This window comes from Schistocerca piceifrons, chromosome 3, assembly GCF_021461385.2.
Source record: "Schistocerca piceifrons isolate TAMUIC-IGC-003096 chromosome 3, iqSchPice1.1, whole genome shotgun sequence".
In the NCBI taxonomy this organism is placed as follows: Eukaryota; Metazoa; Arthropoda; class Insecta; order Orthoptera; family Acrididae; genus Schistocerca; species Schistocerca piceifrons.
In genome coordinates, this window is record NC_060140.1 from 946,559,550 (window position 1) to 946,576,383 (window position 16,834).

General features: G+C 41.7%; 1 protein-coding gene across 1 annotated transcript in view; it reads left to right on the forward strand.

Annotated features, from left to right (window-relative positions):
- The window catches only part of LOC124789247 (polyglutamylase complex subunit TTLL1-like), a gene marked incomplete at its 3' end in the record, with an annotated part of 91,843 nt that overhangs the window by 12,530 nt on the left and 62,479 nt on the right, over positions 1-16,834 (forward strand). The window contains exon 2 of the mRNA XM_047256542.1: positions 4,698-4,876. Coding sequence (XP_047112498.1) covers positions 4,698-4,876 — 179 coding nt within the window. The remainder of the gene's footprint in view (positions 1-4,697; positions 4,877-16,834) is intronic.

A 16,834-nucleotide genomic window follows, 5' to 3' on the forward strand; every position in this document is an offset into this window, starting at 1 on the left:
TACAATACCTTTTTTTACAAATAACTTATTAAATAATATAATGCCACACTGTTCACTCATACCTCACTATCAGTCACTGCACACACTATACACACATTGTTTCATATCACTTCACACACTCACCACACACACACACACACACACACACTGGTGATCTCTGGGCCATTTTCTGTACCGCAACTTCCCATTTGCTTTCCTGAAAAACTGAGTGAGCATCTCTCCATAATGAGTGAGATGTTGAGCTCAGAAAGAGAAAGAGGTGTTAGTATTCTGCTATTCATAGCTTGGGGGTAAGTATTTCTAGAAAGGAAAAAAAGTAGGAAAAAACATAAAGTGAAGGTGTTATGTGGAATGTTGTATATTTTGTAATCATTATTATTATTATTTATTTGTGTGACATTCTTTATCAAACCCCTACTCTGTTATAGCTAAGTAAGCCTACGATGTATAAAATGTATTGCATAACAGGTACTTTTTAGCTGCCTTTTTAAATAACTGTATTTTGGCGATTTCTTTAATCTCTTTTGTTAATTTATCGTACAGTTTTATTCCTTGGTACAAAATACTGTTTTGAGTTTTATGTTTATTTTTTCTTGGTAAATGTACTTTGAGTCTATCTCTTGTTGCATGGTCATGGACAGAGCTGTTTGTGCAGTAATTACCAATGTTATTTTTGATGTGTACAACTGACCAGTAAATGTATTCACGTGGAGGAGTTAAAATCCCCAGTGTTTTGAACAGATGTTTCCAATGAGCTCGACTAGTATTTTTGGTTATTATTGTTATGGCTCTTTTCTGGAGTTTGAAAATTGTGTTCATATTTTGTGCATTTGTTCCCCAAAAAAGAATTCCATATCTAAGAATTGAGTGTACATATGAATAATATGTAACTAAAACACACTGCATGTTACACACTGATGATAGGATTCTAAGGGCATAACATGCTGATGACATTCTGTTTGCAAGTGTCCACATCACTTCAACTGAGAATCACTATTCATTCCTAGAAATTTTGCGTTTGTTACACAGTCTATAGAGGTGCCATCTACATTTAATTTAACATTGTCATTTTTCCTCTTCAAACTGAAATTCATGGCATTAGTTCAATGTCACTTTATTACTTATTGACCAATCATAAAGTTCCTTGAGAGTTTCATTTGCTTTCTCGGCAAGGAGTTCTCTTGTTTTCTCTGTGACTATAATATTGCTGTCCTCAGCGAAGAGGATTTTTTCACCATGAGTAACACTACTGGGAAAGTCATTGATTTATATCAGGAACAGTATTGGTTATAATATACTACCTTGTGGAACCCCTATATTAATGTATTTTGGTTCTGATAAGTGTTTTACTAAATGTTTAGCTCTATTTGCAGCATGTGTTATCTCTAGTCTTTGTACCCTATCTGTTAGGTATGATCGAAACCAGTCATTAGCTAACTCTCTTATTCCTAATGCTTCTAATTTATTTAATGGAATCTTGTGGTCGATTGTATCAAATGCCTTTGAAAGATCCAAAAATATGGCTGTGACACACTCATCTTTATCAAGAGAATTCTACTATGGCAGGCTCTGTAATTTTAGCACTTTGGAAACCAAACTGTGATTCGCTTAAAAGATTGTATTTATTCAGATAATTCATTAATCTGTCTTTCATAATTGCTTCTATTATTTTTGAGAATGGTGACAGCAGGGAAATGGGCCAGTAATTTTCTATGTCTTCTGCTTACCTTTCTTAAGCAAAGGTACAACTCTTGCCTGTTTTAACTGGTCTGGAAATGTCCCTGATGTGAAGGATTCATTTATTATATTTGTTAAGGAGCCTTGTATAATCCCTATGCATTGTTTCAGTACACACATTGGTATTTCATCTAGGCCTACTGACTTTTTATTTTTTAGTTTTTGAATTGTTTTACCGACTTCATTCTCTGTGGTTGGAAGTAACATCATTGTATGTAGTGCAACATTATTTACACGTGTTATATTTGTTTGGGGGAACTTTTGCTGTAACTTGTATGCAATACTTGAAAAATGCTCGTTTACGTAGTTCGCTAAATATTGTGGATCATTTATTACTTTATCCCCCTCCAATAGCAGTATGTTATTATGCGTTTGCCTCTCCCCGCTTTCTTTTTTATAACATCCCAGATTGCTTTGCTTTTATTCTCTGCATTATATATTATTTTGTTATTAAATGACTTTTTTGCAGCAACCAACACCTTCCTATAGATCTTTTTGTATCAATGATAGAAATTTAAGAATTCTGGATCATTGCGAATCTTTTTCATGGAACTGAGGTGTTTAAGTGTTTGGGAGGACTTCTTAATACCTGCTGTTATCCTTCTGTTTTTGTGAGATGTTGATACAGACATGAATACTTTTGGAAATGCCTTTTGAAAGTTCACTTTAAACAATGTGGAGAATTTAGAGAATTTCATATTCACATTGATTTCCTTTTACACTTCATTCCAGCTTTGTTTTTCTAGTTCTTTTGAAAAATCTTTTATTTTGATTTCTGATAGATGTCGTTTGTAGGCTTGTAGTTTATTGAATGATTCGATGCCTGACTTTATTGTTGTTATTTGATAGAGATAGATAGATAGTCCGAGATCTTTTACAGCTACATCACATTTTTCCCTGTCCATATTTGTGGCCATATGATCAATTACTGATGAAGTCGTTGTGGTAACCCTTGTTGCGCTATTGACCTATAGGGGCATGCCAAAACTTTGAAGGATGTTTATGAAGGTGCTGCTAGATTCATTTATGATGTTAATGCTGATGTTAATGTACCCACACAGAATTGTGTTGACCTTTGTACTTGAGATTTTATCTAGTACTTCTGTTTACCTATTGAAAAAAGTGTCTACACTACCACTGGGAGATCTATACACACACAAAATGATTAATTTCTCGGTGATATCAAGCCCTGTTAATTGAATAGCTGATATTTCAAAGTGTTTCTCTTCACTTACGGTACTAAGGCCATGTCTTGATTTGAACTGTGTTCCTTTTTTGACATAAATGCTGCGTGGTCAGGTAACTGAAAATGTCGTGTGAAAGAACTTAGAGAATGCGTAGTATTATCCGCCTGTAAGGCACAGTTATGCGAATTCCGGAACATTAGTGTGTGAGGCGGGTGGGTATTTGGTCTTGCCAGGAGCTCCGGCCTGTGAGACGGTGTTGGTGTGGAGTCCAACCAAGCTTTGCTGGGTAAATCGGCACGTGACTGTGTTGTTGTTGTGGTCTTCAGTCCTGAGACTCGTTTGATGCAGCTCTCCATGCTACTCTATCCTGTGCAAGCTTCTTCATCTCCCAGTACCTACTGCAACCTACATCCTTCTGAATCTGCTTAGTGTATTCATCTCTTGGTCTCCCTCTACGATTTTTACCCTCCACGCTGCCCTCCAATACTAAATTGGTGATCCCTCGATGTCTCAGAACATGTCCTACCAACCGATCCCTTCTTCTAGTCAAGTTGTGCCACAAGCTGCTCTTCTCCCCAATTCTATTCAATACCTCCTCATTAGTTATGTGATCTACCCATCTAATCTTCAGCATTCTTCTGTAGCACCACGTTTCGAAAGCTTCTATTCTCTTCTTGTCCAAACTATTTATCGTCCACGTTTCACTTCCGTGCATACAAATACTTTCAGAAACGACTTCCTGACATTTAAATCTATACTAGATGTTAACAAATTTTTCTTCTTCAGAAACGCTTTCCTTGCCACTGCCAGTCTACATTTTATATCCTCTCTACTTCGACGATCATCAGTTATTTTGCTCCCTAAATAGCAATACTCCTTTACTACTTTAAGTCTCATTTCCTAATCTAATTCCCTCATCATCACCCGGCTTAATTCGACTACATTCCATTATCCTCGTCTTGCTTTTGTTGATGTTCATCTTATATCCTCCTTTCAAGACACTGTCCTTTCCGTTCAACTGCTCTTCCAAGTCCTTTGCTGTCTCTGACAGAATTAGAATGTCATCGGCGAACCTCAAAGTTTTTATTTCTTCTCCATGGATTTTAATACCTACTCCGAACTTTTTTTTTGTTTCCTTTATTGCTTGCTCAATATACAGATTGAATAACATCGGGGATATGCTACAACCTGTCTCACTTTCTTCCCAATCACTGCTTCCCTTTCATACCCCTCGACTCTTATAACTGCCATCTGCTTTCTGTACAGATTGTAAATAGCCTTTCACTCCCTCTATTTTACCCCTGGCAGACTGTACCACTACTAAATATAAAATGAGACTCACGTAGATGACTAGAATCGTAAGGTGATTTTCACGGCGTCTAGTGGAACAAACGTAAACCATATCCGCCTGTCAGACGGACGTTGTGTTCTAACCCTCAAGTGTCTGGCACAGGGTTATGCAAACCACCTTCAGATTCAAAAAAATGGCTCTGAGCACTATGGGACTCAACTGCTGAGGTCATTAGTCCCCTAGAACTTAGAACTAGTTAAACCTAACTAACCTAAGGACATCACAAACATCCATGCCCAAGGCAGGATTCGAACCTGCGACCGTAGCGGTCTTGCGGTTCCAGACTGCAGCGCCTTTAACCGCACGGCCACTTCGGCCGGCACCTTCAGATTATTTCTCTACTGTGATCCTAGTTGTTTGTGCAGATAGCCTCCCCACTGGAGGGCGTTATAGTGACGAGTGACTTCCCGGACTGCCGGCAGGATGATCAACCACTTCCCGAACCACTACGAGCTGTCGCGGAAGGACCTGCTGGTGAAGAACATCAAGCGCTACCGGAAGCAGCTGGAGCGCGACAAGGAGGCGGTGGCGGAGCGCAGTGACGTCACGGGCCGATACGTCTACCTCGACTTCGTGCCCGTCACCTTCGTGCTGCCCGCAGGTGGGTCTGTCTGCGGCGCGCTGCACGCAGGCGCCCGTCCGGAGGTCCAGATGCGTACCGCTGTTGTGATCGCTCAACTTTTTTCTCCTTGTGACTGTTTAACGGTGTGCTGTCGGGTGTACAGCCAAGTTGTTGATTCCCTGTTGTGCACAACTTTTCGATTTCCTCAGGGAAGCAATTTGTGTTCTCGCTGCCTGAACCCCAACAAGGTTACTAGGATTAAAAAGAGTTTTTAGGAAAAAATCTGTAGCACTGACACTTTGCGATCTTAGTAAGGCGTTTCACTACATTCCTCATAAGGTACTCATACACTACTGGCCATTAAAATTGCTACACCACGAAGATGACGTGCTACAGACGCGAAATTTAACCGACAGGAAGAAGATGCTGTGATATGCAAATGATTAGCTTTTGAGAGCATTCACACAAGGTTGGCACCGGTGGCGACACCTTCAACGTCCTGATATGAGGAAAGTTACCAACCGATTTCTCATACACAAATAGCAGTTGACCGGCGTTGCCTGGTCAAACGTTATTGTGATGCCTCGTGTAAGGAGGAGAAATGCGTACCATCAGGTTTACGACTTTGATAAAGGTCGGCTTGTAGCCTATCGCGATTGCGGTTTATTGCATCGCGACATTGCTGCTCGCGTTGGTCGAGATCCAAAGACTGTTAGCAGAATATGGAAACGGTGGATTCAGGAGGGTAATACGGAACGCCGTGCTGGATCCCAACGGCCTCGTATCACTAGCAGTCGAGATGACAGGCATCTTATCCGCATGGCTGTAACGGATCGTGCAGCCACGTCTCGATCCCGGAGTCAACAGATGGGACGTTTCCAAGACAACAACCATCTGCACGAACAGTTCGACGACGTTTGCAGCAGCACGGACTATCAGCTCGGAGACCGTGGCTGCGGTTACCCTTGACGCTGCATCTCAGACAGGAGCGCCTGCGATGGTGTACTCGACGACGAACCTGGGTGGACGAATGGCAAAACGTCATCTTTTCGGATGAATCCAGGTTCTGTTTACAGCATCATGATGGTCGCATGCGTTTTTGGCGACATCGCGGTGAACGCACATTGGAAGCGTGTATCGGCCATCGCCATACTGGCGTATCACCCGGCGTGATGGTATGGGGTGCCATTGGTTACACGTCTCGGTCACCTTGTAACACTACGCTCGGGCGCACGATACTTTTTTAAAGTCTGTACTATGGTAAGTTGACGGGCTTCACCTTAAGAGCCCCCATCTCGTTGTCGTGCGGTAGCGTTCTCGCTTCCCACGCGCGGGTTCCCTGGTTCGATTCCCGGCGGGGTCAGGGATTTTCTCTGCCTCGTGATGGCTGGGTGTTGTGTGATGTCCTTACGTTAGTTAGGTTTAAGTAGTTCTAAGTTCTAGGGGACTGATGACCATAGATGTTAAGTCCCATATTGCTCAGAGCCATTTGAACCATTTTTCACCTTAAGAGAAAGGATTTTTGTATAGATGTTAACCGCGTCTACCTGAATGGAGGCAAATGAGACTTACACCCACTCAATAATAACGATGATACGTCAAGCAAGTCTAAAGTGCAACTACACGTCAGGATGGACAAGAAACAACACAGAAGATGCTACCAATTTGTTAGTCATACGGTCGCCAGCCTAATTAGGAATTAACTGAGTTTCTTCCCTGTACAAGTTGATGTACGTGCATGCAAAACAACATGTAATAATACTGCACAATATGGTAAATTTTAGAACCAGAAAATCTACTGAACTGATAATTTCACTTTCTGTACCAATATAGATAAATCATAAATACACAACATTACACTATAATGTTTACTACAAAACTTCGTACTGTCCATTGATCTGATTAAAATCGGGCATAGGTTACCATAGAAATAGCACATTCGAAACACACACACAATGTCAGTTTTGATAAATGTAAAACACTGATAAATTTTGGGTTTTATATTGGCTCTAACTTTACTGGTCGAATCAGTTTAGAACACTTCAGAATTCAAATGAATAAAAAAGGGGGGGGGCCCTGAAACTGTTATGATCACTGTATTGAAACTATTAACTATTGAAAGCATTAAGCACTCAAGATTTCCAATATATGAATTACTACTCTTTTTATCTTATTTCCTGCTCATTTAAAATACCATTATATCTGCCTCAAAATAATTAAACTTCATTACTAATTCAATTTCAAAATTATCTTCCAACTTTGTCAGACCTATGTTATTCGTCTATTATTTCATTAACAACAAAGCTCCTTAAACATCATTCTAACATAGCTAGGTCTGCAGGTAATTATTATTAACATAAACTTTAAATCTTCATCTCGGGACACTCGGATTGCACAACATGTGGAAAGGACCCTGTCTAGGTTAGTTATGAGGATAATTAAATGATAGGACAGTTCTGGTAAAATTTAAGTTGTTATTGAATAGTAAACGAATACAGTACTAAAAGTTTCAACCTGTTTGTATCGATGTGGCGGTTGGTAGGCGGCGAGATGGCGAGGCACAGAGCGCACATGCAATCACAGCTATGGCTCTTGATGTATCGGCACTTTACTTCTTCTTAGCGTCGCAATATTTTTCCATTTAGTTCCTGTGGAATATTGCCATGCTGTATAGGCGTCGGAAACGGCACATCCGAGGCTCAACGAAATCACGTTTTCCAGGAGAGCCTCCTCGATCCAGAACGTGTTTCTCAGACCGATGCCCAACTCCGACTACCACTGCTGAGCCCGTTATGCCGTGCAGCGCCCGTGTGCATTTTCCCGCGCTCGCCTGCCATCCACCTTTTACCGCTCCCCTACAGACAGGGTATTCACCAAAGGTTTTGCATTCCACATATCCCAATACACTGTCTACGTATGGACCAGGCTCACAATTACAACTTTAACATCTTACAACAGATTCAACGTTTCTTACATTTCAATTCTGTTACAATATTGTTTGACATTTGACACGAACATTAATATTCACATCGAAATTTGTTTACAGTTTACTTAACACAATGACATGAAAAGAAAAGAAATGAAATCAGAATATCGATTACACTAATTTATCGAAAATCAGAAGAAAAAAATTTTATATGTACAATAGTACAGCGTTGTTGTTGTTACAACCTCTTGTTCGCATTGACGGCACTTTGAGCAGTAGGCGTTACATTTCAGATGTGTTACGACCCGTGGCTCTACCCTTCATGCGATCCCTGCGAAACCCTACATTTCAGCAGGATAATGTACGACTGCATGTTGCAGGTCCTGTACGGGCCTTTCTGGATACAGAAAATGTTCGACTGCTGCCCTGGCCAGCACATTCTCCAGATCTCTCACCAATTGGCAACGTCTGGCCAATGGTGGCCGAGCAACTGGCTCGTCACAATACGCCAGTCACTACTCTTGATGAACTGTGGTATCGTGATGAAGCTGCATGGGCAGCTGTACCTGTACACGCCATCCAAGCTCTGTTTGACTCAATGCCCAGGCGTATCAAGGCCGTTATTACGACCAGAGGTGGTTGTTCTGCGTACTGATTTCTCAGGATCTATGCACCCAAATCGCATGAAAATGTAATCACATGTCAGTCCTGGTATATTATATTTTTTCAATAAATACCCGTTTATCATCTGCATTTCTTCTTGTTGTAGCAATTTTAATGGCCAGTAGTGTAAATAAGCACATGTGTGCAGTTGGAGGCATTGTTCTGGCAACCCTCAAATCTTATTTGGAAAACAAAGGGCAGATTGTATCAATCCAGGGGACACTATCATATGAACCGAAGTTGGAATATGGGATCGGTAATAGGCCCCATCCTGTTCCTAGTATTTGTAAGTGACTTAAGCTCTCGTGAAAAGTACTTGCAGTTTGCAGGTGACACAACTCTGTCCTCGAAAGGCGTTGTTGTCAGCAAGGCTCAAGAAGAAGGAGGTACTTTGTGTATTGCTACAAAGGAAAAGTTTGTTATAAAGGGCATGAAAAAAAAGAAAGAACGCAAAAAATGATATGTAGCTTCAGTGACAAAGGATTCCTAAATAGTGCAGGCGCTGTGAAGCTTTTGGGATTCATGGCGGATAGTAAACTCACTTGGCAAAAACACACTGCACATGTGTGTGACCAGCTGCCACGAATTATGCACCTTCAGATGAAACAGAAGCGTGTGTTAACTGATCAGTATCTGGTGATGGTATATTATTCACCGTTGCACAGCCATATCAGCTATGGCTTGTTACTATGGGGTTACTCTAAAGGCTGCAATAAAATACTACTACTACAAAAAAGGCAATAAGGATCATAACATCAAGCAGAAAACTGCACTACTACTACAAAAAAAAAAATGGTTCAAATAGCTCTGAGCACTATGGGACTTAACGTCTAAGGTCATCAGTCCCCTAGAACTTAGAACTACTTAAACCTAACTAACCTAAGGACATCACACACGTCCATGCCCGAGGCAGGATTCGAAACTGCGACCGTAGCGGTCGCGCGGACTACAAACCCATCTTCACACGTGTAGGAGTGAAAAAATTTTCAGTCAGTATATCTTCATTTGTCTCATATATGTGAAAGAAAATCATGAAACATTCACCAAAAGGAAAAACGTTCACAGTTATAACACACACAATAAGTAAGACACAGACATCCCAAGCTGTCGACTCTCCTTGACGCTGGACAGTTTTCCAACATTAGCTATTAAAGTGTTCAACCATCTAAATACTAAAATACAGTCTTTGAAACTGGTGAAATTTTTACGAAAGATATAACAAAAACTACGCCAAAAACCACGGAACAGTTTAAATGAGTTCTTTGACAGTCAAACAGCAAACTCGACTCCCTAAACTATGCACTACTATATGAAATGAAGTGAAAATGAACTTGTTCAAAGTTCTCACTCTGTATGTCATCTAGTATATACTGTACTACTTATGCAACTTTGTTCTTATATTTTTATGCACACTTATCTTATTTTTGTTCTTGATTTATTTTGCTTGTGTAATCTTAACCTTGTAACACTGACACAATCTGTCTTGACTGGCGAAGGACGTAGCTTTGGTAATAAATGGTAATAACCAGACTGTGACGGGTAGCACTCAGTTCGCAAGGCTTCATAAGTGCATGACGTCATTTTGACGTCACCTGCGGTATCGAAGACAACAGGAACAGCTGTCGAGCTTCGTTAGCGTACGATGTGGGATGCTTGGGAGTCACGGTATTGGATTTCGTAATTGATACTTTCCGTATCATAACTTGCATGTTATGAAAGTGTGACGTTTCAAGGCAGCGGCACACAAAAGATTTACAAAATCACGTCGTTCTTGTTAAGATTTGTTGTATTAAATGTCACATAACGACATACCGATGGTTAAAGCTAATGTGCAGTTCTGAAGTATGAAGTAGTTTGTTCGCGTCCAGCGGTTTCCAAACTTAAATACTGTGGGACTTCCTTATTAATTGGCCCGCCGGTGTGGCCGAGCTGTTCTAGGCGCTTCAGTCTGGAACCGCGCGACCGCTACGGTCGCAGGTTCGAATCCTGCCTCGGGCCTGGATGTGTGTGATGTCCTTAGGTTAGTTAGGTTTAAGTAGTTCTAAGTTCTAGGGGGCTGATGACCACAGATGTTAAGTCCCATAGTGCTCAGAGCCATTTGAACCATTTGAACCGTATTAATTTAACGTAAGTACGTTCTGCTGTATTTGTCGTTATATACATGTAAGAGTGTTCTCTCAGGATTGAGTTGTCATTCTCAGTTATTTGCAAATTAACCATGAAACACGCAAGTGCGAATAAATATTCAAAACGCGTTGATCATCAGGTAAAGCAAACTACCATTCACAATTAAAAGCATAGAAAAAGACGCTTCCAAAAGAATTAGAAGGCTACTTAGTCTCAGGTATCTGCAAAGTTTAAAGAATATTTACGAGCTAGTTCTTTTAGAATACGTCTTTGCCAAACAAGAATGTCTTCGATTAAAGTTCATATTTATCCACCAATATGATATTTTTCGTCATTCTACTACAACGAATTGTGCAAATACCGATGCATTTTTCAAGAGACCATCAATTTGCTAGTATTTCGAAAAAGCGTTTACTCATAGAGCAGAAGTGAAATGAGTTGCCGCTCTAATTCATCTGCTAGAATTGTTCGTCACATTTTTAATTACAGACCTACACTTCAAACTAGTTTTCAGAGTTCGTAGAAGTAAAGCTACGATGTTGAGATACTTTAATGAGCAGTGTTGAATATATACATTAAATGAGTTCAATACTGGCTGGCATTAGCTTGTTTTTTGCTTGTAGCTCTCACTTTCGGGGTTGATGAAGGGGTATTAAGTTTTTCAGTAAGTTTCGAAATTATTCCTGCAAACTTTTAATCTCTCCCTTAACCTCAGCTCAGTGCACATGAATACAGAACTTTACACATTTACAAAAAAAAAATGCAACTTAGATGTTTTTGTATCCTGCAGTAAAGAAGAAGTGCAATTCCAACTATCTCCAATTGAGGCTAATGTTATTGTTTTGACTTGCCATTCTATATTCACGAAGATGCAAAGCTGGTACTTTTTGCCGATGATACAAGTATAGCTATCACACCAAACAGACAAGAATTAACTGGTGAAATTGTAAACGATGTTTTTCAGAAAATCATTAAGTGGTTCTCTGCAAATGGGCTCTCATTAAACTTTGACAAAATACAGTATATACGGTTCCACACAGTAAATGGAATGACACCATTAATAAATATAGATCGGTAGCTAAGTTAGAATATTCAAAATTTCTAGGTGTATGCGTTGATGAGGGGTTGAATTGGAAACAACACACTGAGGATCTGCTGAAACGTTTGTGTTCAACTACTTATGTTATTAGGGTCATAGCAAATTTTGGCGATATACATCTCAGTAAATTAGCTTACCACACCTATTTTCATTCTCTGCTTTCGTATGGCATCATACTCTGGGGTAACTCATCAGTTAGTAAAAGAGTGTTCATTGCACAAAAGCGTGTAATCAGAATAATTGCTGGAGCTCATCCAAGATCATCCTGCAGACACTCATTTAAAGAGCTAGAAATCTTCACTGTAGCCTCACAATATATATATTCACTTATGAAATTTGTTATTAACAATCCGAACAAAGTCGAAAGTAATAGCAGTGTACATGGCTACAACACTAGGAGAAAGGATGATCTTCACTACTCAAGGTTAAATCTAACTTTGGCTCAGAAGGGGGTAAATTATGCTGCCACAAAAGTGTTTGGTCACTTACCTAATAGCATCAAAAGTCTAACAGATAGCCATATAGCATTTAAAAGGATTTTAAAAGAATTTCTTAATGGCAACTCCTTCTACTCATTAGATGAATTTTTGGATATAGTAAGTGGGTAATTTCCCCAACCCCCACAAAAAAATTAAAAATATTAAGTTTCATGTAATATTTTGTGTAATGTAATATCTTGTATAGACACCTTTTATTAACCTGACACGTTCCACATCATTACGAAGTGCCGTATTCATGATCTATGGAACAAGTACTAATCTAATTTAATCTAAAGTGATGTTCGCCTCACTTGTTGTGAACCGAACGGTCACGAAAGTCGACAGACAGCTCTTCCCGTCTTCGATACAGACCGTGACGTCAAAATGAAGTCACGCGTGCATGAAGTCTTGTGACCTGAGTGTTACCTGACTGTGACGTATTGTTGGTGTCGTACCGCCATTTATAGCAGAATTCTGCTTTCTGTGGCCGCTGTGCCATTTGGTTCTCTTTTGTTTTTCAGAGCTGTGATGTTATTCCTTGAAACGAACATTATCTCAGATTTTTCCAGCTCAGGTGGATTAGCTGACCAGCTAGATCTTAATACAAATATTAATAAATCGAGTGTTGGGCTCGAAGCCTTGTTTAACTTGAAATCTCCATAATGGTTTACTAGGGTTCAGAAGTATTCATTTCGATAGACTCCTTAATTACGCTGTCCCAGGAATACTTTGAAGTAAGTGATCTAGAGCACGCCAAGCTCTGACTGATGTGCGTCTGCTGATACTATAACATTGCAATAGTACCCTTAACTTGTAGCAGACGGAACCTGCAGAGTCTCTGAAGATCTTAAAGATATTAGTCGCGCATGTCAGATGTGTAGCGGAAGTTATGAGCTCTTAGGCACTGTGAGCGTGATTTTATCCGTGCGCCAAGCTTTATGGACGAAAAAAATTGGAAATTTGTGGTAAGGTCTTATGGGACCAAACTGCTGTTGTCATCGGTCCCTAAGCTTACACACCAATTAATCTAACTTACGCCAAGGACAATACACAGACCCATGCCCGAGGGAGAAAAATGTTCAAATGTGTGTGAAATCTTATGGGACTTAACTGCTAAGGTCATCAGTCCCTAAGCTTACACACAACTTAACCTAAATTATCCTAAAGACAAACACACACAATCATGCCCGAGGGAGGACTCGAACCTCCGCCAGGACCAGCTGCACAGTCCATGACTGCAGCGCCTTAGACCGCTCGGCTAATCCTGCGCCCCGAGGGAGAACTCGAACCTCTGACGGGGGCTTTATGGACGGTTTGCCTCAATGAGACGAACTTAATAATTGTATTTAATTGAGAAGAAGAAAGTTTATCATTTATTCTAATTTGGAAGGGAACTACTTTCTGTACTGAGACAGTGGCGCAAGCAACGTGTGTTTGGAGAGGACCAGGCACACGCTTCTCGCTCTGTTTCAGTTGTGAGCAGTCCCGGAGTGCAGTCATTGCAGAAGTAAACTGCGTTATTTGTTTTAACTATGACTTTGTTTTGTCGAGCTAGCCGCAAAGACTTAAAAGGACCTAGAAAACTGATACTGAACAATAAATCATCTCGTAGACCTCTAGACTTTGAGTCAGTAAACAGTGACACTGTTTCTTTATCGTGATGAATAAGAAGTGCCAGGCACGTCTTAATACGTGTGCTACACATTTGTAATCTGACCTTACGCAACGAAAAATCCTTGAAGAGGTCCTGGAACATTTAAATTCCGTTCCTCCTTATACGAAATTGAAAAAGCTGGCCAGCTATCTTTACTGGGTGTTTTAGTGAAGACAAGACCGCACGGATCCCTGTTTCACAGCATCTACAGAAAACCTCTCAAGCCATTTCCATTCGTCTCGGGACCAAGAAAAGGACTCTTGCCCATTAAGCTCGACAGCTGTAAGACGGAGCGTCATAGAAGAAACATACCTACGAGTATTGTTCCGAAGGAATGGATACACAGACTGTGAAATTGGGCGGGTGTTGTAATCAAAAATCAAGAAACCTGAGAAACAGTTTGAGACTGAGACACAGAGAAAGAACCCAAGGATCGCTTATCTACCTTATGCTGGCCCGATATCCGCAAAGATTGGTGGGCTCCTTCGGAAACACGGTGTTCAGTGTATTACGTTCCCGTCAACAAAGATAAAGAGCATTCTTTGTGCTGGCCGCTGTAGCCGAGCGGTTCTACGCGCTTCAGTCCGGAACCGCGCTGCTGCTGCGGTCGCAGGTTCGAATCCTGCCTCGGGTGTGGATGTGTGCGATGTTCTTAGGTTAGTTAGGTTTAAGTAGTTGTAAGTCTATGGGACTGATGACCTCTGATGTTAAGTCCCATAGTGCTCAGAGCCATTTCTTTGTAATGTTAAAGGCGATCGAGGTCTCGGAAAGCCGAGAGTAGACCGCATTCCGTGGCACTGTGTCGTGTTCCACGTGGAGGAGAGATACAAGGAATATCAGTGGCACAACCGATCAAACCGACGTCGCCGAGCACTGTGTCGAATACAACCGAGAAAACAAATACGACGCGACTAGTAACGTGGTGCAAACTTCAAGTTTACTGTACTGCGCAGTTAAGGAGTCTGCCGAAAGCAAGAAACCCGTGATGGAGGTTTGAATTTATGGAGGGCTTGTGGTGTAGCTCTCATTTATTACGATCTCGTCGGCCATCTCATCCACGCTGAGAGAATGTGTGTTTCGCGGGATAACAGTGCGGTGTCTTAATACCAAATTAAAATCAAAAGACGTAAGCGGGAGTCGAACTCCGCTATAAATATCAAAGCGACATCAACCATACTCCACAGTCTGGTTGGAGTCCAGAAAGGGAGCATGGCTCAACACAGTTGGCAACTGCTGAAGTGGACAATCGGGTCGGTCGTCGAAATATCGTGCCAAACATGGGATCAGCAGCTAGGCTGCACATCAGTATCTTATTATTATTATCGTTATTTACTAAGAGTGGGTCTGATCGTTTCGTTCTACATCATACGAAAACATTTCTTACATACACTACTGGCCATTAAAATTGCTACACCAAGAAGAAATGCAGATGATAAACGGGTATTCATTGGACAAATATATTATACTAAAACTCACATGTGATTACATTTTCACGCAGTTTGGGTGCATAGATCCTGAGAAATCAGTACCCAGAACAACCACCTCTGACCGTAATAACGGCCTTGATACGCCTGAGCATTGAGTCAAACAGAGCTTGGATAGCGTGTACAGGTACAGCTGCCCATGCAGCTTCAACACGATACCACAGTTCATCAAGGATAGTGACTGGCGTATTGTGACGAGCCAGTTGCTCGGCCACCATTGACCAGACGTTTTCAGTTGGTGAGAGATCTGGATATTGTGCTGGCCAGGGCAGCAGTCGAACATTTTCTGTATCCAGAAAGGCCCGTACAGGACCTGCAACATGCGGTCGTGCATTATCCTGCTGAAATGTAGGGTTTGCAGGGATCGAATGAAGGGCAGAGCCACGGGTCGTAACACATCTGAAATGTAACGTCCACTGTTCAAAGTGCCATCAATGCTCACAAGAGGTGACCGAGACGTGTAACCAATGGCACCCCATACCATCACGCCGGCTGATACGCCAGTATGGCGTTGACGAATACACGCTTCCAATGTGCGTTCACCGCGATGTCGCGAAACAGGGATGCAACCATCGTGATGCTGTACACAGAACCTGGATTCATCCGAAAATATGACGTTTTGCCATCCGCGCAGCCAGGTTCGTCGTGGAGTATACCATCGCAGGCGCTCCTGTCTGTGATGCAGCGTCAAGGGTAACCGCAGCCACGGTCTCCGAGCTGATAGTCCATGCTGCTGCAAACGTCGTAGAACTGTTCGTGCAGATGGTTGCTGTCTTGCAAACGTCCCCATCTGTTGACTCAGGGATCGAGACGTGGCTGCACAATCCGTTACAGCCATGCGGATAAGATGCCTGTCATCTCGACTGCTAGTGAAACGAGGCCGTTGGGATCGAGCACGACGTTCCGTATTACCCTCCTGAACGCACCGATTCAATATTGTGCTAACAGTCATTGGATCTCGACCAGCGCGAGCAGCAATGTCGCGATACGATAAACCGCAATCGCGATAGGCTAGAATCTGAACTTTATCAAAGTCGGAAACGTGCTGGTACGCATTTCTCCTCCTTACACGAGGCATCACAACAACGTTTCACCAGGCAACGCCAGTCAACTGCTGTTTGTGTATGCGAAATCGGTTGGAAACTTTCCTCATGTCAGCACGTTGTGGGTGTCGCCACCGGCGCCAGCCTTGTGTGAATGCTCTGATAAGCTAATCATTTGCATATCACAGCATCTTCTTCCTGTCGGTTAAATTTCACGTCTGTAGCACGCCATCTTCGTGGTGTAGCAACTTTAATGGCCAGTTCTGTACATTAGTACCTTATGCAGAAATGATTAGGATTTCAACCTTGTCGGCTTGCGGGTCCAAGATCAACATTAATATTGTGGTGCAGTACCACTCACTGGGAAAATATGCCTGCGGCTCTCGTTGTCGCTATAAACCGAAGGTAATGGATCAGTGCGACTTGAGCAGACGTAAAGGATGCCTCACAGACGCATGCGCGAACCATACCGTTAAGTCAGTTTGGAAGAGTGCGTATTGTTGGCGTGAGAGAATGTGATGC